The sequence below is a fragment of the Alosa sapidissima genome, chromosome 10 (assembly GCF_018492685.1).
Source record: "Alosa sapidissima isolate fAloSap1 chromosome 10, fAloSap1.pri, whole genome shotgun sequence".
NCBI lineage: Eukaryota > Metazoa > Chordata > Actinopteri > Clupeiformes > Clupeidae > Alosa > Alosa sapidissima.
Genome location: NC_055966.1, coordinates 10,769,582 through 10,792,442, shown reverse-complemented (window position 1 = coordinate 10,792,442; position 22,861 = coordinate 10,769,582). Strand labels below are relative to the sequence as shown.

The 22,861-nt window shown below is 43.3% G+C and overlaps 1 protein-coding gene across 3 annotated transcripts in view; it reads right to left on the bottom strand.

Annotated features, from left to right (window-relative positions):
- si:dkey-199f5.8 (beta-1,4-galactosyltransferase 3) overlaps positions 1 to 22,635 on the bottom strand; it is a 47,348-nt gene extending 24,713 nt beyond the window's left edge. The window contains exons 1-4 of one of the 3 annotated variants that reach the window (XM_042108440.1): positions 22,388 to 22,635; positions 21,744 to 21,876; positions 3,449 to 3,532; positions 2,381 to 2,711 (exon numbers count right to left, since the gene is read on the bottom strand). In XM_042108440.1, coding sequence (XP_041964374.1) covers positions 2,381 to 2,636 — 256 coding nt within the window. In that variant the 5' untranslated portion in view covers positions 2,637 to 2,711; positions 3,449 to 3,532; positions 21,744 to 21,876; positions 22,388 to 22,635. Of the gene's footprint in view, positions 1 to 2,380; positions 3,533 to 16,770; positions 16,879 to 21,743; positions 21,877 to 22,387 lie in introns of those variants that run through there. The other 2 variants (XM_042108439.1, XM_042108441.1) reach the window with 2 other exon arrangements.
- Positions 22,636 to 22,861: the final 226 nt, after the last annotated feature.

Here is a 22,861-nt window from a genome sequence, read left to right as displayed (position 1 = left end):
AAACCTGTCTAACTTCTTTCAAAGTCCTTCATCACATGAATTAAGATTAAAATAATTTAAATTTCTGAGCACCACAAAGTCAGACCTCAGCAACTTTTTTAATGTAAGATTGTTCTTAGGTCACATATCAAATTATAACAACTGCAATGATACTGTTTTTAAAATTATGTGTAGCAGGCCTTAGTGTAAATGTGTGTGTCTAAACATGCTTTAATGAGCTGAATTTGAGCTTACAGTTCTTTCACCAACCTATGTGTTTTACATTAACTTACAAAATAGATACTTTAGCTTAGTCCTCAGATAGAGGATGGTTGCTGCTCTGTTAAGGTATTTCTGTCCCTCCCAAACTGCATTGAAATGGTTTGTTTAGCAGCCAGAATTTCAAAACCACATACACGGAGCAATGGGCAGCCCATATTCTGGGGCCAGTGGAGCAGTTGGGGGTTAGATGCCTTGCTTAAGGGCTCCTCATCCGTGGATGCGGGAGAGCGCTGTTCAATCACTCCCCCCACCCACATTTTTCCTACCAGTCAGGGATTGAATCGGCCACCCTTCGGTCAAAGGTCCGATTCCCTAACCAGTAGGCCACGGATGCAATGTGCTGCAGCTACAGCTGGTGACATCAAGCAGATTAACTGGAGTCCATTAGCAACCTCTCACCCAAATTTAGTGATGTCTCTGGCCTCTGCTGGAGGCTCTCTCTGACCAGCAGCCTTGCACAACATGACCTGAAGATGAGCACGCAGTATGTGCAGCATCAGGTTGCCATCAGTTGGAGGAAGCCTTTTAAGTTCAGGTGGCTTTTTACTGCAACTGTAGAACTGGTAACAAGTGTTATTCATCGACTTGGCCTTCTTTTGCCCATACAGTGCGACAAAGAAGTATCTTATAGGCATTTTTCCACCGACAGAGAACCCAGGTGTTGCATGCAAAACAAAAGTTAGTGAGATGCATGAACGGGAGAATGATTTGACAGTTGTCCTGTAAAAATGGCAGAAATTAGCTGTGTAAAATGCTAGTTCTGCAGACTAGTGCTAGTAGTTTACTCATGGCAACAGTAATCAACTGAGAAAGTTGCATGGTTATATGTATTATTTTAAAAGTTTACCCTATTCACCTTTTACAAGGATACAAGGAAGTTTATTGTCACATGCATATAGTTACTGGAAGTAAGAAATGCAGTGAAATTATGTCTGGTGTCAGCCTATTTGTGCATTAATGGGGGGGGGGGGGGGGAGCTGGTGGCAAGGGCTGCATAAAAAAGGTGGGGGAGGATTGGGATTGGGTGGGGGGCACCAACAAGGAGCACCCAAGAGCAACAGGGGCAAGGAAAAACTCCCTTACTAAGGAAGAAACCTTGGGCAGATCCACGGCTCAAGGGGCTAACCCAACTGCCAGGGGTCTTGGTGTTTGTGTTGGGGGGATGACAGGGGAGATGGGATAGTGTGCTGTGTATATGGGGAGAGGGCAGTGTGCAATATGTGTGTTGAGGAAGCTTCCTCATGAGACAATGTGCTGTGTATTGGGGGGGGGCAGTGTGCTGTAAGTATGTTGGGGATGTGTGTTGGAGAAGCTTCCTGATGAAATAATGTGCTGTGTATGTAGGGGGGGGGCAGGGACTGTGTGTGTGTGTGTGTAGTGTGTAGGTGGGGGCAGTGTGCTGTAAGTATGTAGAGGATGTGTGTTGGAGAAGATCCTGAAGACAATGTGCTGTGTATGTAGGAGGCTTACTGTAGCAAGCAGTGTGCTGTATGTATGTGAAGTGATGACAGTGATGATGTAAGTGTGTGTGTTGGGGATGGGGGTGGGGGGGGTGGGGGGGGGGGGGGGGGTCGAAAGGCTAGGCAATCAAGGACATGGGTAGATGGAGGAGAAATCAAAAATAATAAATAAAAAGTTCTATGGAGATGTGCAAAAGTTGGAGAAAGTCAGATATGTGTGTGTGTGTGTGTGTGTGTTTTGATGTGTGATGAAATAAGAAAATAAATAAAAGGGAGAGGGATGTAAAAGTGCTAAAAGTCTTGTAGGTGTGTGTGTGTGTGTGTGAGTTCAGAGTTGGGAAATGTTTGAGAGTGCTGAGGAGTGAATGTGTGCAAAGTCAGTATAGTGTGAGTTCAGAGTTCGGATGGCCTGGGGATGAAAACTTCTCCTGAGTCTCAATTTTAATTATCTTATTATGCTAATTATGCGAATTACCCAAAGTGCAACTTTTAGCAACCAAGTTGAATTCCATCCACTAGGCCTATAGATGACATTTCTGCAATAAAATTTTAGGGTACTCAACATTTCTGGGTTTACTATTGGGCTTATGGGGGATGCAACTAGACTATGGGGCAAAACCGGAGTTGGTATTACAGATGTGTGGCTGAGGTGGACTCACCAATGAGGGGGGACTTCTTGAGGCAGTAGGGGAGGTCCTCTTTGGCTGGACTCCGGGCCAGGACGGACAGGTTGGCGTACACATCCCCTCCGTTGGTGCCGTTGCGTGCGTGGGACGAAGGCTCCGACTTGCGGAAGATCCGGAAGAAGTATGAAACCCTCCGCTGGTAGCCTTCCCGCGACAGCAGCGCCATGACGACCAGCTGCACGCCCAGGAACATCACCAGGTAGCGCCATTTGGACTGTAGCTTGACCATGGCAACCGCCTGCAGGGGTCAATGTGGTCGGCGGGCACACCTGGCTCAGCTCAACTCGTCTGCGTTCTAAAGAGCCTGCGGGTGGAGGAGGTTATGGAGTGGCTTGGCGGTGAAAGAAACCAGGAAGTCACCCTATGGTGGTCTCATTCCTCTGAGAGGAGCCTTGTGCCACTTAAAAACCCAACAACACAAGTTCAGAGAGCATGAATGAAAAAAAAAAAGCTCAACTCTCCCTACAGCTATGAGTATATAGTATGTAGTGCTGACGAAACTTGGACGAGAGCCAAAAAATATAAACCGGTTGTATAGGGTCTGGAGTTAGTGAGGTCTTGGAATGTAAACCTTTTTGTTAGAAAAAACAAATAGAAGTTGAAAGCAGATACAAAAGGCACTTGTGAGTGGGGAGTTGCGATAAGGAGTCACAAAAATGTTCCGACGCATCCGATTGCTGTGGAATGTGTGACGTTAGTCTTGCAGGGGAGCAGAAACCTGTCAAGTTCTCACTCGTCGCGGGTCTTTCATGTCCATTTCAGTTTCTTTCCGAGTCCTCGCTGATTATCCGTCACAAACCCTCTGTGGAGGCGAGGCGCACTTCACACGGACGAGAGTCTTTTTTTGGGCATCGTCCATGCTAGAAACCACATCCCTCCACAGCAAAGAGTTGTGGTCTCTCAGCTGCTCACTCTTGACCAATGGCCAAGAGTCTAGCTGTTGTAATTGTGAGTGTGTGATTGTGTTTGAACATGTGTGTTTGAGTGTGTGGAGGAAAAGAAAGACAATGAAAAAGAGGGGAAGGGATATCCAATACCCACTGCTATTGTCCCATGTTGTCGCCGTCTAATTGTAGGGTCCAGTAAACCGGTCGGACAAGGTCAGGGACAGAATTATGGGTTTCCCTGTAGAAGAGAAAAGAAAAAAGAGGGGGGGGGGGGGGGGGGGGTGGTTAAGGCCTGATGCTAAATCAAACACATGAAAACATCCATTCCTATTTAAACACAAAGCAACATTATACCACAACTTGCCACTCATCCTCAAATTCATTTTGAAGGAATATGGTGTTGTGTCATGGAACAGTAGGTAGGTGGGTACCTCACTAATCTCAACCCAAATGTTCTTAGAAATCTGTGTCCCCTCATCCCCTACCACCCCGCTACTACCACCCACACACACAAACACCCCTCCAGCCCACGTCCATTGAGGAGGGCTGCCCTTATCTGATGGGCGCTGTCCCATTGGTCTTTGACAGCCAGCGCTAGCAGCAGCTTGTGTTTGTTTTCATCCCTTCCTGAATACCACAGCTCAAGTGCTCGGACGGGATCAAGCATGGTGTGGGTGTGTGTGTGTGTGTGGGGGGGTGTTTCATCCAACATGGCCACCTCTCAAGACTTGTGCTGTGCTGCTATTGCTTCAGACTGTTGTCTAGCTGTGAAGCCCTCGTCTGTCTCACATGGCCTCTCTGAGGATCGTGTACATCTGTGATTACAAATCAATTAGTGCTCATTAAAACGGCCACACTCAGATCTGCTAATCCTAATCCCACGAGCGGCGATGGGATTGGCAGTTTACAGAAGAGACAGAGAGAGAGGGGGTGGGGGTGGGGGGTTGGGGGAAGTGGAGTGACAGGATGTAGAGAAATAGTGTGAGTGAAAGCAATGTGTGTGTGTGTGTGTGTGTGTGGTGTGAGTGAAAGAAAGCAAGAAAGAAAAAGCAAGAAAGAAAGAAAGAAAGAAAGAAAGAACGTATTTGAAGAGCACCACTGCAGCGTTACATTTGTGGGCCCATTTGAGCATTTCTGCCTAAGGCCATCCTTAAAAATATTTTAGTTTGCCGTAACCCGTGACCCTGTCAATTTAGAACCAACCCAAATATTTATTTTTTCCCCTTTTAGTCCGACCGACTTGCCGGTTGTAAACTTGCGTTAATACCGACCGATTGTTTTTTTTACTCTAAACAACCAATACAAATGCAATAAAATAATATTTATTTTAGTAGGCCTAAGTATTGTGAATATAAATTGCCTACATGCAAGCGTAGCTCACCTAAATAAAACCCTGTGGCGTCATCTCTACACCATTGGTTTTACGTATGTCACACTATGGCCCTACGCTTCGTTTCATACACACAAACTGATAACGCTTTTACTTGGCACGAAGTTCTGGAAGAACTGTGCCCAGATCTTTAACCATCCCTTCTCCCCACTAGTCTAACGGTGACCGTGTCGAGGTATTGAAATTGGTTGTGGTCTATTCAGCATTTCTCAAAATATGGGTAAAGTGGAGACTGCTGGTCCGCGGAGTCGTGGAGTGAAATTAGGCCCGGTGCTTCATCTGATAATTTGCTGCGCAGTTGATCAAGAAACCGCGGACCGACGAAAAAAGAAAACAAACGTTTCTGCTATCGATGTCATTAAACATGGAGCCCTACAATTAAGTGGTGGTATGAGCATTCATTCAATGCGCGTCTGCGCGAGAGAAACTGAAACTAATCGATAACGTTGGTATCAAAGCTTCGCTTCAACCTGTTGGAAGGCTATTTATTTATTTAACGAAACTTAATAGAACAACGTTGTTTTTTGGAACTTCCACAGAAACAGAGCAGAGACTGTATAATACACTGTATAGCATTGAGTATTGTATAGTCAAATTTCAATATAACGTGGCCAAAAGCTATTGTAGCCTTCTTTCTGGGTACATGTAGATGAGCCCTATGACCCCAAAGTCTGCCATGACCGGGCCTCAGGTCAAAGAAGTTTGAGAAAGGCTGGTCTATATAACCTGCATCAGAATGAGGTTTGCAATGGTGCGCCTGAAAGCACGGGTTGAAGACGCATTCAGTTACGTCACGATATGCACATTTGTGTAAATTCATTCCTATGTAATCACCATGACCAAAATTTTACTTTTTTTTTTTTACTTTGAATCTTGGAAAAAAAAAAAAAAAAAAAAAAAAAAAAAAAATATTGACCTACCTACCTACCGACCCATTTTTATTTTTTTTTGGCTGTAACTGCAAACAAGAATATTTTTAAGGATGGCCTAATCCCTAGTCAATCCCACGCACACTCACAGGAAACTGGTTCATTAAGCATAGCTCATTAAGATGGGAGAGGGAGAGAGATGGAGAGAGAGCAAGCAGTGGGGGAGAGAGGGGGAGAGAAAGAGAAGAGTGAATGAGAGGAGATATAAACAGAGCCAGCACATCAGAGACGGGAGAGAAATTGAGTAAGCACAAAAGGAGAGGGGAGTAATCAAGGATAAAGAGGAGAGAGAGGGAGAGAGAGAGGGGGGGGGGGGGAGAGAGAGAGAGAGATCAAGCTGGCAGGAAAATGGAGAGAGACAGACAGAGAAAGAGAAGGAGGAGAGAGAAGGGGAGGGGAGGGGGAATGCTGGGAAAAAGCCAGAGCTAATGACTTCTTTTTGTGGTTGGAAATGAGCAGATGGAGGGCTGACCCTTCAGAGCTCTCTCTCCCTCATAAAAGACCAGCTCTGCACACTGAGACAGCCCGCACTACACTTGAACATAGCATATGAGGGTGGAGAGAAATCACACACACACAGCCCTTATGTAAATAACGCATAGAATTGACTAGAGGTATGCAGGATGAGTTCAGCCAGGCGGTTCCAGGACATCCTGCAGAAATACAAACTAAGACCAGCTCTCTGAACAGCAACCTAATGCATCTGGAGAATGGAAAACACAGAGCCTGGAGCCCGAGTAGCTGCACTGTTGCGTAAGGCACATTTTTTGCTTGTGTAGAACAGAATGGAAACGGCATGAGCAGTAGAGCGGTGATGGAGAGGAGGAAAGAAAGATGTTGCTGTCGTCCATGCTTGTTCATCTCCCCTTTCTCGTCTTCCTTTCTTCACTGCTCTCCCTTTCCCTCCGCATCCCTACATGTCTCCCCCTCATCACCATACGCACGTCCCCTTCTCCAGCGCTCCTGTTTCTGGGCACAGTCAGCATTCAAAGCAGCAGCGCAGGCATGACTAACGCTGGCCGCCTCAGCGAGCCAAATCATGTGCAGCGTCATCCCCTCCTCCTGCTCTTCCTCCATCCCCTGCTCCTCCTCTTCCTCCATCCCCTTCTCCTCCTCTTCCTCGTCACTTGCTACAGGCTGCAAGGCCTCTGAGCCTTTGTCAGAGAACGCATCCTATAAATGGGCTGCCTCCGCTGCCTGAGGTCATTAATACCATACCACACACACACAGTCACAAGCCATCTCTCACACACACACGCAATCACACATGCCAATGCACACACAGAGTCACAAGCCATCATACACACACAAGTCACAAGTCATCACACATGCTCATACAGTACGCTCACACACACACAAACAAATGGACTGTGTGGTGAGTGTGTTGGAACAGAAGACTTGGCATGAGAGAAGGACAGAAAAAAAAAGGCTGCTAGCCAAGCCGGCTTGGACATATTTATAGATGTGTGTCTATGCATGTTGGATGTGGGAGATAATTAGAGTCCTACCTGAGAAATCACAAGTCCCTGGCCGCCACATGCTGCCCTAGCTAGCTCCAGTCCCCGTCCACGGCTCCGTCCACCTCCAGCCCAACAACCAGACCCCAGTGGGCCAGAAAAGTAGACACAGACCCTCCCCTGCAACCCCCCCCTCCCCCCCATAACCAACACAATCTCTACACCATCAGTCAAACAGCACAGGAGGAGGAGGAGGGCGTACTGGCTGGCCGGCCTCCGAGTGAAGGACAAAAGGAGACAACTACGACTGCCTGTGTTAGGTAAACAGTAGGGATGGTCCCAATACCATTTTTTTTTTTTCAAACCAAGTACGAGTATTTACATTTGTGTATTTGCCGATACCGAGTACCGATACCAATATTTCTACCACAAAATAACTAGCATAAAATTGCAATGAATTTCCTTCTCTGCTCTAGTTGCTCCAATTATTAAACTGCTTGGTTGAATTTCCCATTGTCCTACGTAATTTAGAACGACCATTAACCGTATGTTATTTGCCCACCTATGAAGTAGATCCATTTTTTTGGCCGTATCACACTTGCATATTAATTTGCCGAACTCGTTCTGAAGTTTAAATGAACAGTCACGTTGCATCCGAGCTGTAAAATGCAGACGTTCAGAACATGGCAACATTGTAGCTTATGACGGATGTGGCTTTTAGCTAGATGGATGACAGCAGGCTAAGTAAAATAGCGATGTTTCAAAGCTAAAGTTCATCAGAATCTTGGGATACGCCCGCTTGACAACGGGAGAGATAGAACTAACGACTGGCCTTTGGCCGTAGCAACCATCCATTTAGAACTAGTAACGGCAGTTTGTCCTGCAAGTTGAGAAATTAGTTGATATGTGTCGGAAGAAATTAGTTCTACAAACAAGACAGTTTTAGCTATTAAAACGTTTCAATTGTAACACGAAATGAACACAACGCAAGTGGCAACAATGGAATAAGCGGGATAATGGACTCCACAGTGGTCTGTTCACAGAAATTAATGCACTTACGAGGTTTAAGTGCATTAATTCCTCCGCTTCACGTCGGGGCCGTTTTACAACCTCGACCGTGCATTAACTTCTGTGAATAGACCACCGTGTCGTCTATTATTCCTTACATAATATATCAAATAAAAGTAGTAGTAATTATTTTAGTAGTAGGAGTATCAAATAAAATATATTTGGCTATATATCAGGCTATTTCAAACCAAAAATAAGCTGTTTACAGGGCAGCCGTGGCCTACAGGTTAGCACTTCGAACCTGTAACCGGAGGGTTGCTGGTTCGAACCCCGACCAGTAGGCACGGTTGAAGTGCCCTTGAGCAAGGCATCTAAGCCCTCACTGCTCCCCGAGCGCCGCTGTTGATGCAGGCAGCTCACTGCGCCGGGATTAGTGTGTGCTTCACCTCACTGTGTGTACACTGTGTGCTGTGCGTGTTTCACTAATTCACGGATTGGGATAAATGCAGAGACCAAATTTCCCTCACGGGATCAAAAGAGTATATATACTTATTTTGTCTCACTAAAATCTGATAGGGCAACGAAACATGATCCCTTTGGAAAATTGGTGTGGCTCCTTTAAGTTAGTGGAGCGAGTGGCTAGGCTATAGCCTGACGAGCCAGACCCACATTAAAATGTAGGGTCTGGGCACTCACCGTTCGCAGTGCACAGTCCAAGGGGCGGGATAATCTGTTGTCTTTCAAATTCCCTCTGCACGCAATAGGACAGCGCTATGAGTCCCATGCGTTTCCCCATAGATATGCGTTTCCCACCAGCGGAGCTAGTTGGCTAGTTCAAACTTTTGCCAACTTAATAAAAGCTTAACTCGTGTCACACTGTTCGCCAAAAGCAACATGTTATTTGTTTTCAAGTAGCAGGGAATTCAAGCCAAACCGTTGCAATTCTGCCATCAATCATTATGTTCAGCCCGCCTAACGACTCTACACGATTTGATTGGCCTGATAGAAGTTTATTTATTCGAGCTCACAAGCAAACGGAGAGTTGCTAGACTGCCGCTAGGGTGCGTCTAAATTTCTAGGCTACTCAATGAGAAAGGAAGAGAGAAGATGCTGCTGCTGCTGTTGTTGCTGCAGAGCCCATCTAAAGCTTGCTGCCAAAGTAGAGTTAGTGAAGGAGACTGGCATTGTTTAAACTATTAGCCATTGAAGAAAGCAGTGATTTCTCACACAATATGTCCTCTTCCTGTTACTCATGACCTACAGTTGAAGTGAATTGGGCACCGACTTAACTTGGAGCATATAATGATCTGACTTTAACGTTACGATCTGGAGCAGAGACAGAAAAGTGTAACATTACTCAGTAAAAATTACAACATGTGAGTTTACAAAAAAGTGAGTTTACAAATTAGATGTATTTATCTACCGAAACGGAAACTCCACAGAGTTTGTTTTGTAGTCTGCACCACCACAACAACAACAACAACCAGTTGTTCACAGTTTAGGTGAGCTATAGTTTAAACTGAGAACCATTTGTGCCAGATACACGCAGATACAGGAATCTAGCTAGTTGTATGTTTTTGAAGCAATACTGATAAGCGTCGCAAGTAGGCTACATGAAAGCACAGCGTCAGTTTCTTGAAAGCAGCAGCTAAGCTACTATGATTTAGGGCAGGGGTATTCAATTAATCTTCAGCGAGGTCCAGTTACGGAAAATTTCCTCAAGCAAAGGTCCGGAGCATCATAATGTTTAACTTGCGTGTTTAGGCTATATGTATGTATAATATTAGGATGGAGCCTAGTTGTAGATAGACCACACACACACACACTGGTTAGCACTCTGGACTTGTAACCGGAGGGTTGCCGGTTCGAGCTCCGACCAGTGGGCCGCGGCTGAAGTGCCCTTGCGCAAGGCACCTAACCCCTCACTGCTCCCCGAGCGCCGCCGTTGTAGCAGGCAGCTCACTGTGCCGTGTGCTTCAGCTCACTGTGTGCTGTTTGTGTTTCACTAATTCACCGATTGGGTTAAATGCAGAGACCAAATTTCCCTCACGGGATCAAAAAAGTACATACATACATACATACATACATACATACATAATTGATCCCCAAGGGGATATTCAAGAAATAGAAGATTGTAGGCCTAGGCCTAATGTGAAATAAAATAAGTAGCCTAAAAGGCAACATTCGAAATTATAGGAGAAATAAGGCAAGATAAGAGTAATTGGGGAGAAAAACTGAGTAGCCTTGGCTATTTTTAAGATCTTAACATGAACTTAAAATAAAATTTGAGCTGAGACAAGGATGGATAGTCCACAGCTGGTTCCTTGAACCCATTAATCAGCAAGTTTAATTTAATTTCTTTTTAGTTTTTTTTATGTCGACCCGAAATCCTGGAAACCCAGGAATATCACGTTGTTGGGCAGTGAATGCATGTTGGCTTAACTAGATTGTGGTTGATCAATCATATTGCCTTCTTAAATCGTAAAATATTCTGTGGTCTCAGTTCACAGATAAAATATTCTGTGGTCTCAGCCTAGCCTACCCTATGATTGCTCAAAATATATGCTTTGTCTAGTAGAGGTGCTTCAAATTGGCTGTCTCAGAATATATAGAAGAGGTCCAGGGCAATTCCGCGCAAAACGGTCACATCCATATTTAGTTGGCGTTACGGACGTGACAGTTTTGCCTGGTATTGCCCCCGTATCGTTATATAAAGCTCTGTTCTCGCTGTCTAGCTTTCTTCTCTTTGAGCAATCGATGATTTGAAAACTTACTTATCGTTAACTTAGATATCCATCTGATTGTTTCTCGTCTCGTCTCCTCTCCTCGCTCGTTTCAGGCTATCAGTCTCTTCTCCATAGTAGGCTACTTTACTCACTGACTTTATCAGAATTCACAGATTTCACTGGCAGAATACCAGTGTAATAAAGTGGTATTGGTGGGTGGTACAAGTATATGGGCCTAGTATAGGCCAGATCCCCAATGCTAGTATCGGCATCGGCCCATCCCTACTAAACAGGAAAGACCAGTCAAAAGTACAAATGCAAACTAAGAGAGAGACTTGGAATTGGAGGTCTTACGAAACAGTGCAGAAAGTGGTGGGCGTGTGTGTGTGGGTGTGTGTGTTTGGGGGGGGGGGGGTGGGTGTGCAGAGGAAATGTGGAATACTTGGAAACATCTGGAAAGCATCGCTGAGATTTTTGTAGCAGAGGAGAGAAGAGATGGTAAGAAGAGGGGGATGTAACAGAGGAGAGAAGAGATGGCAGAAGAGGGGGATGTAAAAGAGACAGGGGGAAAGAGGGGGAAAGGGAGGGAGGAACAACACACAAAAAGAAGAGAGACTGAAACAACCAGGCAGAGAGAGAGAGAAAGAGACAGACCAGGGAGAGAGGAGAGACCAGGCCAGAGAGACAAGTCAAGTCAAGTAGACAGAGACCAGAGAGAGAGAGAGAGACAGAGACTTTTGACTTTTATTGAACCATACTATGGATCAATTACTCACCACCACCCCCCCCCCCCCCCCCCCCCCCCCCCCCCCCGTTAACACACACAGCAAACCCGTGGTACAGAATGTTGTTTCACCATTTAAAAATCAGTCTTCCATCATCAGCAAAATGGATCAAACCTTTATCCACACACCATTTATGTCCAAACCAACTAAGGTTATTTGTAACTTGGAAGAAGGCATATTCCACTCTGACCTCGAATCACGAGAGAGAGAAGAGAGAGAGATTTTGTTATTATTATTATTTTATTTGTATTATTATTATTTTTATCAGATATTGTATCGGTGTTGTTTTGTTATATGTTTGCTTTGGCAACACTGCTTCATTGAGTAATGCCAATAAAGCTCCATTGAAATTGAGAGAGAGAGAGAGAGAGAGAGGAGAGAGAGAGAGAGAGAGGAGAGAGAGAGAGAGAGAGAGAGAGAGGAGAGAGAGAGAGAGAGAGAGAGAGAGAGAGAGAGAGAGAGAGAGAGAGAGAGAGAGACCAGGGGAGAGTGTGAGAGAAACAGAGACCAGGGAGAGAGAGAAAAAAAAGAGAGCCAGAGAGTGAAAATCCTACAGCAGGCAAAACCAGACACAGCCTGGGTGTTTCTGCCCTGGAGCTACAGATCGGTGAGGGAGAGCAGCTCCAGCTCCCCCCAGTCAGAAGTGCCGCCACCACCGTTCCCTAGTCTGGGCAATGTGTCAGACACATCTGTTGGCCTAGGCATTTCCTGCACCCCCGCAAATCCACTCGGACACATTTCCATACTGCAGCGTAGTAAACAAATTGAGGTGAACTCCCTTAATCACATGGACAGGAAGGGGGGGGGGGGACCCTGGACTGTCAGAAGTGGAAAGCGTGAGAGCCCACAACCGTCACCACTGCCAGAAGCAGCTTTACGACACTCACTAGGGCTGAAATCCTCTAAAAGTCCTGTGTTGCGCAGCATCCTGCAATGACCCTATAGGTCCAGACACCACATGGACTTGCATACAGTAGATTTTTTTTTCTTCATTTCCTTTATATAAAAAAAAAAATAAAAAAAAAAAAAAAAAAAATACTCTATATCAGTCATCTGGTGCTTTAACGTTAAACTTAAAGTGCTTAAAAGCAGACGGGGTCCAAATATTCCACAGCTCCATCTGTTCCCGTTACTCAAAGCCATCTTCGGGGAATTTCTGTGTAAAATAATTCTGATATTTTGTCTGTCACTCTGCTTGATTGAAGACTCAAATGCTTTGTTAACATGCTGCTCTCTGAGGTTAAGCAAATCGAGTGGCACACAGCCAAGCTCAGAGACATGCATTCATATCCATTGTGGTTAACAGTTTGTTCAATTCCATTGTGACCTGTAGTTCCACTCTATTAGCCTTGAAAGATTTCTTCTTCTTTGATCATACTTGATGCACATCATACTGTGTGTATTGTATTGTGTATTGTACTTCTTTTGTATTATTTTATCTCTTCATCTTACACGGTGACAGGTACAGTACACACAGCATGGGATAAAAGCCAGGGGCTTTCCCAGTTCAATGACTGCTACAGAATTTCATCTTTGCAAATAGGTTGATATGGTTGGTCACAATGCAAATAGTTGAATAGCTAGGTCACTTTTTAAGAGCAGGAATAAGTTCCCAGGCTGAGATTCTGCCGCCAAGTTCAACAAAGCCTGGTTGGCTTTTTCAGAGTGAATGTCTGAAAATGTAGCCCATGCTGTGAGCATTGGCGCCGGAAGTCGTAATCCTGTGCGCACTGTGCTTACATTTTTTCCCGGCTTTATTTGTAAAATCATTCAAAATTACAATAATAAAAATAGCTTGTGTAATGTCTTGATTGAAACATGCTTCTCGCACAAATGATAGCCAAAGAGAGCAGACTATCCCTGATTCTCAGCATAAGGATAGTCTACATTACAAAGCGGTCTGATTGTTGTAAATAGTGGTGCCACTAACAACTAATTTTCTAAAGACTAATCTTTCGACTAATTTTTCGATTAGTCGACTAATCTAAACGACTAATTTTTTTAAAAATCAAGTGTTTGTTATTTTGTTGTGTCCGTTTTATTTTGAACTCAACTAAAGGGAAAGCGTAAAATATTATATCTACCTACTTTTGTTAGAGTAAGTCAACTGTTCAAAAACATTATGTATTAAAAAAAAAAAAAAACACCCATTGAAAATGCTACCTTTAGATCTGATGTCAGACCTTTGATAGACTTTATTTGTATGCCAGTGTTTGCCATGGACATTGACAACTTCTTTGACCTGAGGCCCAGTCATGGCATACTTTGGGGTCATACTGTAGGGCCCACCTACATGAAATCTCCACCTCCATCAAATTATCATTATATCACATCACAATTATTATGCTATATTGTTATACATGCACTTCAAAGCAGCCAGTGTTTAAAGTGCCTGTTCACAAAAAGTTTGTGAAAACATGCACATCAGAGAACTGCTTTACTAATGTAAAATATAATTACAATAGTTCCATTGCTTTTGCATGGTTGCATGATAAATACTTCTCAAAACAACAGCAATTATATGGGTGTCATCGTTTTGGGATGTTTCCCTCATGCAAGCATCATACACTGGTAGGCAAATGGAAATAATATTGACATTTAATTATGCCACAAGCTTTTGGCCACGTTATTCAAATTTGACTATACAATACTCTAGATAGTGTATTATAGTCTGTGCTCTGTTTTTATGGAAATTGCATAAATCCACATTGTTCTATTAAATGTAGTTTCATAATTAAATAGCCTTCCAATAGGTTAAATTGGAGCTTTGCTACCAACGTTATCAAGTGGTTTCAGTTTCTCTCGCGCATTGAATGAACGCTCATACCACCATTTAATTGTATGCCTCTATATTTGATGACACCAAATTAGCAAGTATTTCCTACTTTTTGCAGAAACGTTTGTTTTCTTTTTCTGTCGGTCCGCGGGGTCTTAATCAATTGCGCAACAAATTATCAGATGAAGCCCCGGGAATAATTTCGCTCCGCGGCTACGGACCAGCAGTGTCCACGTTACGGTCGGTGCTGGTCCGCGCGGCCCATAGTTTGAGAAACGCTGGACTTTGAAAGGCGACAGGAGTTGAGGACTTTGCAAATGAGCCTAACATCAGCATGTTCAAAGCAAGTAGGCTACAGGCACTTTGTGCGTCTTACCATATAGGTTACCTCACTTTCAGTTGGCTTGAACGCTAAAAAAATATGCGTCGTGACTTATTGACCATGCAAATGACGCACACCTTGATTGTTGATATCACGAGCGGCGGAATGTTCGTTTTAACGTTTTTTTGTATGAATGAAGTACAGTAATGACACGCCGTTGCGTTGTTAACGTGAGACACTCTTCACTTAATTTATTTCAATTTTCACAATACTAGAGTTTGGACTAGCTCAACCTACTAGCTTCACTCCCCCCACTTAGCTCTGCCTAAAGGCTTCTACATACCTGACGCACCCGACCGGTAGCGCGACAATGTGACGTCAAAATGACGTAGATCTCTCTGGCGCATGAAAGAATGAATTGCGCTGAAAGCAGGCAGGCGCGCAGCTTTGCTGCTGGCGTTAACAGTTTGCGTGCATAGCGGGGTTTAAAACTGCCAAAGTCTTAGTAGCCTGTTTATTATAATAATAATAATAATAATAATAATAATAATAATAACTTCAATTTATATAGCGCCTTTCAAGATACCCAAGGTCACTTTACAAGAGTGGGAGTAGGGGGGTATGTTTAACATCCAAAGACAGTCATTGTACAAGAGTTAATAACAGAGTTAATATAATATTACAGTGAGCCGTTTGAGACCAAAAATAAATAGGCGGTCAATAGTAAAACGACTTTGACTAAAAAAATTGCCGTCGACTAATTTTCATGGTTGATTAGGTCGACTAAGTCGACTAATCGCGGCAGCACTAGTTGTAAACTTTTTCATGACTATGATAAACAATTCTGGCACTTAAAACACAACCATTCATTCACATAAATCATTTAAGCGTAGTGCTCGTTATGAAAAGAAAACGGCAGCTTAATATTTTTCTGCCATTTAAGAGTAAAAGGCACACCGTTCTTAGCAGCGATGCTCAGTGGCGCCTCCAAGTATACGGCCGTAGCCTACGCACTGTGCGTATCAGGCTAGTCAGCTACGAGGAGGGAGAATTTCCCCTGTGCGTATTCACTCCAAGTTGGACTATCATTACTTCCAATGGCGGAGTGGTAGGCTAATCGTGAGCAGGGGGCGCTGCTAGAAGATTTGGTCCCTATGACAGACAATAATTCTGGGCCGCCCCTCTCTGCCGCCCCCCCCCCCGGGCCGCCCCTCTCTGCCGCCCCCCCCCCCCCCCAAATCACTGAACTAATATTTAGTTGCAGAACCATTGTTTTTGATAAGTGCTGCACATCTGCGTTGCATAGTCAACCAACTTCTGGCACCTATGAAAAGGTATCTCTGCCCAGAATGAACGAACCTTTCCTTTCTGTTTTGCCCCAGAAACTGCATTTTTAATGTCACACCACAAGTTTTCAGAGGGGATGAGGTCAGGGGACAGGAACTGTGGTATGTAGTTTGTTCATTCTGAGCAGAAATACCTGGGGGGTATTCCGGTTAAGTGACAAACCTGGGTAAGTTGTAAACCTCCTAATAAAAAAGGGCTGTATGGCTTCATTCTCCTAACAAAACAATGGCATAGGGCTCTTGTTGTAGGTGGTTTACCACTTACCGAGTAGCAGCGCCCATGGCTGCAAGTACTAGGCATTGGTGCAAGTTCGTCTCAGTGAAGGTTCTCAGGTCAGGCACATACAAATACATAGACTCCTCACAGTCAAGCACGACCATGAATAGCCTAAGGGTGATTTCATTTTTTATTATTAAAAAATTGCGGTTAAAGACCGCAGATTCAGGAACATGAACTAACAGTGTTCATACAATTCAACAACACTGCTGACTCAAGAGCAAAAGATTCTTAAGGCCAAACCATTAATTTGTTTGCTATGGGTACACCTCGGATTCGTACAGGCAAAGCTGAGTGATTCAACCTGTATCAACTCCTTCAGGAACAATTAAAATATGAAGACGGAAATAAAACAGTAGCCTTGACAACAGCAATATGAGGAGGATTAGGTTTGCGAAGTAGACGCTACTAACTCTACTTTCTGAGAGACAGCAGAGACAAACCAAAGTGTTAATCTCACCTGACAGTGTAGGAGAAGTGCAAGTGTGCAGAAATCCTTTTTCATTGAGACACGTCATTTGTGATGAAAATGACAGTGTCAGCGTGGCTGCCTGAGCTTCAGGCTCTATTGTGCCAACCTGCAAGCCTCTGTTTCTACATAACAAAGATTCCAGCAGCACTGTTTACCGTCCAACGGTTTCTCTTGTTGCTGAGTATGAGACCACCACTGAGGCACAGTTCAGTAGAATCTAGCAGGGTGTGGAGTTGACCTCTGTACCTAATGTTTGAAGTACTAACTACAAATGTGTTTTGTCCACAAAGGTTCTATGGTTAGCATAGGCTATATATAAGAGCCACAGCAGCTCCACCAGGACTCCGCCTCTCCATGGAAACGCACCAGCAGCATTGGATCCCATGGGTGTTGGGGAGGTGGTGCTTCTGTGCTTGTGGCATTTGGTTCTCATGACTTCCCATTAAAACCAACCCACCCGCCTCCCCTTACAGTAGTTAGGAGTGCAAACGGTAGTCTCCAGCCTGGCAACCTGAGTGTTGCCCTGAGCTCAGAGGGATCCCTGGTGAGCAGGTGCAAATGAGCTGCTGTGAAACAAACTGTTTAGCATTCTGGGGGGGGGGGGGCTGTGGACTTATTTCCTTATTCTACAGTTACTTATTACAGTGCATGAAATTGCACTGTTCTGTTATCCAAAGTCTTCTTCTTCCCACCAAATTTCTACGTCTAATTCAGCTTCAACCTTTCAACATAGAAACTTCGTTCAAACTGTGTAACGTAGGTCTTGAAAAGGACACTTGAGCAATGTATTTTTCACTCTTTATACTTTGAGATATTAACAAAAAACAAGCTTAGTTTTCCCCATAGACTTTGCATTGGAACTATGACATCACAATGAGCTAATTAAATTGATTTTCACCTGTATCAACTGCCAGCTGCCAACTAGGCCCCATCAAAGAGCCAGCTAGGAACAAACAGGAGATCACAAGCATACACAAGCATGTCCACAAGCAGCCTACATCATGGCATCGACAAAGTTGTTTGATGGGAAACTGGCCTAAATAATGAAACCTCAGGCACAGCCTCAATGCATTAGACTCAGGCAGCCCATTTATGGATTCCTATCTAACACCTGGGCGGAGTTCACTTCCAATCTAAAACCTGAGTGGAGTTCACTTATCACTTATTGACAGAGCAGATATTGAGCTAAATTTCCATGTCAAAGAATAGAAAGACAGAAAGAAATAGGCCTACATTATAGACCTCTGAAGTTCGCCTACTTAAGCCATCTTAGGGCTAGTCCACACATACGAAACCGATCTTTTTTTCCTCCGTCTTCCCTGAAACCGCATCAAGAATATTTGCGTCCAAACGGATCCATCTCAACACGACTCAACACGTTACTTCATACCCCAGGCCTATAGGTGGCACTGTTTCTTTACAGAAATTGACCAAAGTTTGTGCTTTACAAACAGACAGAATAGGCTATGACGAAATGGCTAGTGTAAGGAAACCAGAATTGTTTGTGTGGACTGATGGTGAACTGTCAACTACAAACCGTAAAATAATGTAGCCTAAACTTACACCACACTTTCCTAAAAACGTAAGTTCTCTCGCGTCACTGACAGTAGCTAGAATGCATTAAAAAACACCGGGAAAAAACAGTGTTCAGTCCACCAAGTCATAAGCTATCGGCGCTGCGCAGCACCAGTTGTGATATTTATCTTACGGAGTGTAATCGTAGGTAATGTCATGTATGAAAACTAGTTTTGTTAGGCAATACTATAAGTGCAAGTCCAGGGCAGCTGAGGTGTGGCGATGACATCATCGATACGCAAGCAGGATGTGCGGTTTCGCTGTCTAAACAAATTCAAACAGGCTACGGTTTCAGATTTCTCCACTCTGGGACCAGGTTTCAGAAAAGTGCGGTTTCGGGCAGTGCGTTTACAGGATTCGTTTGGACGCTCGGCCAAGACGAAGCAAAACCTCTGCGTTTAACCTAAAAAGCGCCTCCGTGTGGACGGGCCCTTAGCCCAAACAAGGAAATCCGGTCTAGCTAGCCAATGGACAAGTTCATTTTCATAAAGGACTTTTTTGTCCTACAGACCCAGGAAGGAAGAGGTGTGAAGTGATGCCTACCAACTTCTGCTTTTCACTGAAGGGATTATTTTTGAGCACATAAACACCTTTCATTCATTAACATCAAAGAATCAGGTTCCCTTCCTGTCGGACAACTCCCGTAATCCTTTAAGATCTTTCCCTTTGTCATTCCTCCTTAAGAACGTCAACATACTCACAGCCTTTTGTCCACTCAAGTTCTTGGAATGTGAGCTTATCAGAACCATTAAACCAATTCACCAAAAATGGTAAGAGGCAGGTGTGCCACTGTGTACCATTAATAAATCAATGACGAAAACAATCAAGGTGGATTGGAGAGCTCAACTGCATGTCACATCCCTTGGGTATTTACTTTACTAATAAAGTGAAGAAATCAAGGATATCATAAAAAGTGAAACTCAATCAGAAAGTTCTTGACATGTTCTCTTTAACAACTCTGGCCAACCCAGGCAACATCAGCACTGCCAGAATCAATAAATAAATAAGCTTTAAAAGGTTTAAAAATTCATCTCATGATCTGAAGCACCTGTGTTAGTCCAAGGAGGATATTTTGGTGAAAGCATTTGTTCACTGGGGGATACACTTGTCTTAAGCCCTCCTTACACTGACAGACTTTGGAAAGATTTGCAAAGATTTGGAAAAGATTTTTGAAAGACTAGTCTCAGACCCTCTCACATCTAAAGACAAGTAGTAGAGTTTTAAGTCACAGACTATGATTTTGCAATGACTCGGGATCTTGCAGGGTCACTAATTACAAGACTGCAACTAGATTCCTTTAAATTATTACCCATCGTGCAATAGATAAACAGGAACTGAAATGATAGCCTACTAAACTCAGTCACATTTTCGTGTTTCTGCAGCATTGTTTCATGCGTGACATCCCTAACCGATATAGAGTTGTTCCGTCACGTGGAAGAGCCGACTAAATATGTATAAGAAATGACAAATATTATAAGAATAACAAATAATCATAGACTACAGCTGTCGCCTACTTTGCCCCTTCCTGTTTGGTGTTGGAGAGAGGTCACTATTGTTTTTTATAGTTCACGTCACTATTTGCATGAGCCACGACTAGAAAGACTTGCGATAAGATCAAAAATGTTTGATATTGTTGTAACAGCAAAACTAGAAAAGGACTGACTCCGACTGACTTAAAACCGCTAAGATTGGCACCTTACACTTAACGATCTAGTTGACAGGAGCGCGCCGCGATTCCAGTACAACTCCCATGATTTCTTCGAGGATTAATTCATGCCTTGCTCAAGGGCACAACGGTGGAAGCCAGGAATTGAACCCACAACTTTTCAGGCTACTGCATGCTAGCCCAGCTCCTTAACAACTACACTACCACTGCCGCATGGTAATCGCCCAGAACAGTGTCCTAAACCCAAGTATTTCACATCCCTGATGAAAATCCCATATGGATGTCAAATCAGACAAGGTGGCTGCATGTCTCATTATGGGTCCCAAAGCCAAGGGCTGTAAATATTTCTGTTAAAAACCATTGTCTTCATATTTTTTTTCAACCCTTCATATTTATTTAGTTTTACAGCCTGACACACATTAACTAGGAATCAATGTTTGGGAGTCAAAATCAATAGCCCAAAATGTGTAGGGCGAAGACAAATATGTTCTCAGTATGATTCAACCATTAAAGGTTTGTAAGACATGCTGATTGATTTTCTGTAAGACCCTATATTTGGGGAAATGCAAAAACCGTGACATTGAGGGTATTATAAACTTTTATATATTTGATAATTTTAGATTGAATTTTTACATATTTTACTGTTTAGATCAATTAGATTTCAGACCAAAACATTATGCAGACAAACCAAGCAAAATTGGAGACGGTGTAGCAGCCGTTCACTGAATTCTGTCTCACAAATCTTATCATATAGCTGGTCAGGTTTATTTTGTTTGTTTGTTTTCACTGGTATGGCATGTAACCTTGGCAAGCCAAACAAAACATTTAGACTCGTTGCCATGTTCAGGGGCTTCACTTTACCATGTAGCACAGGTTACTGGATGAAAGAGGTTAGGTGACAAAACCAATCATGTTACTCAACACAGCAGTGTGCGACTAGGCTGTGTCAGGCAGCCTTATTGATCGGCCGAAATTGATACTATAGACCTGTTGGCAAATGTCTGGGATAGAAGGGAGATTTAAGAGTAACAGACACACGGATTATTCAAATGTAAATTTTCTATTTTATTTTAACTATTCAATAATTCTATGCATTTTGTTGGGCGACATACTCAAATAAAACTACTTGATGTAGCGGAGTGGCGATTCTAACGAGGTATAGCTGCTACTTTTTTACACGTGTAAACATGGGCTAGACACAGAAGCGTTATCTAAACAGAATAATATGTTACCCATAACAATTATTGTAAAACAAGTTAGGCCAGTTCAACATTCGAAATTGCTAACATTAACGTAAAACCAAACCTCAATCTTTCCAAAGTTGACTACAGCTGCCAGCAATCACTAACGTTAGTCCATCATTAAGACCAAATCATACAACTAATGTTATCATGCGTTAGTGTCATGGTTAAGACCTTCTTTTCATATTAGTTGTAAAACTTTCGTTTATTTCTAATATTTTCGCTTGACAACGCTACGTGTAAACACAGACAGACTTGCATCTAACCTAACGTTATCTCAAACAAAAAACAGAGGACAAGAGCCAACGCACGGATGTGGAAACTAACGTTACGTTCATACATGTGTAGCCTAGCGAGCTAGCAGAGTTCCAGCCCTCGATGAGAACTAGCTAGGGAACTATGGCAGCACACTGTACAAAATGGGCTATTTTATTTAGTCGATCAAGGTAATCGTTCGTCTGCCTGGCCTCGCCACTTACCCGATGTTTGTAGTCCTTTTAAGTGCCGTGGTTATTGCTCCGCACAGTTATCGCTACAGCTCCCACTAGTAAAGTTGAAAGGCGCAGCTTCGCTACTTCAGCACAGGAAGTGATGTACTTCTTCTATGCGATCCTGGAACCGGGAGGGTGGTTACTTCAGATTTAGTTTATTTGGTAAAACACAACCTACTAATTACCTCTGTATTGTTTTCCCCCAAAACATAATTTATTAACTTGCGCAGGCAAGGCCAACCACGTCGTTTAGTATTTTTTTTTAACCACAATCCGCGAAGTCACCGTTAACTTATTACACTGTGAACACAACAGTTTCTTAATAACCTTTGCTCTGTCTGTGGCAGAAGGCTTTGGCGGTAGTAGGCAATCAAATAACAAGTATAACAGCTCGTGAAACACCAGCATCTAATATTCAACAGAGATCTATTCTAGAATGTTAATGTCAACTGTAAAACCACTTTCACAGAAGCAACAACAAATCAAATAAGCTAGGAATGAACTTGATTTCAATCACTTCTCCTGTTAATTAACACCTGGAAATGTATTAACGCTAAAAAATACTCAGTTATAGTGTTTGTCGTTAAATTAAGTGATTTTACGACTTAATTTACAAAATGTAGGTAGCCTACCAACTAAATTTAGGCCTACACGATGTCACAGGAGTTTCCCCAGTTCCAACCGTGGCAGCCCCAACCCAAACTTGATGCAGTGGTTGCAGCTCTCTGGCAAACTCTCTGCCCTAATCATAAAGGCACCTACAACCTGGATCTGTCATGTCTGTCTTCAAATAGACCTGAAGTTTACGATGTATCGCTAGTGACTCATGCAAACTACACAAACTTCTTCGACCCTGTTACTGAACACCTGCCAATGAAAACGTCATTAAACAGGTAGGTAAAGAAAGCCTGGATTCCCTTACGAAATAGACCTGAATTAAGTTAATGATCTATCCTTAGTGACTCATGCAATCTACACAAACCACTTGTCACTGAATCTGACAATCAACGTCATTAACCAGGTAGCCTAGGTCAAGAAAAAGTAATTTGGGACACTATATTATAGTAATCTTAATAGCCTATAGAGACATAGAAGTAGGCTATTAT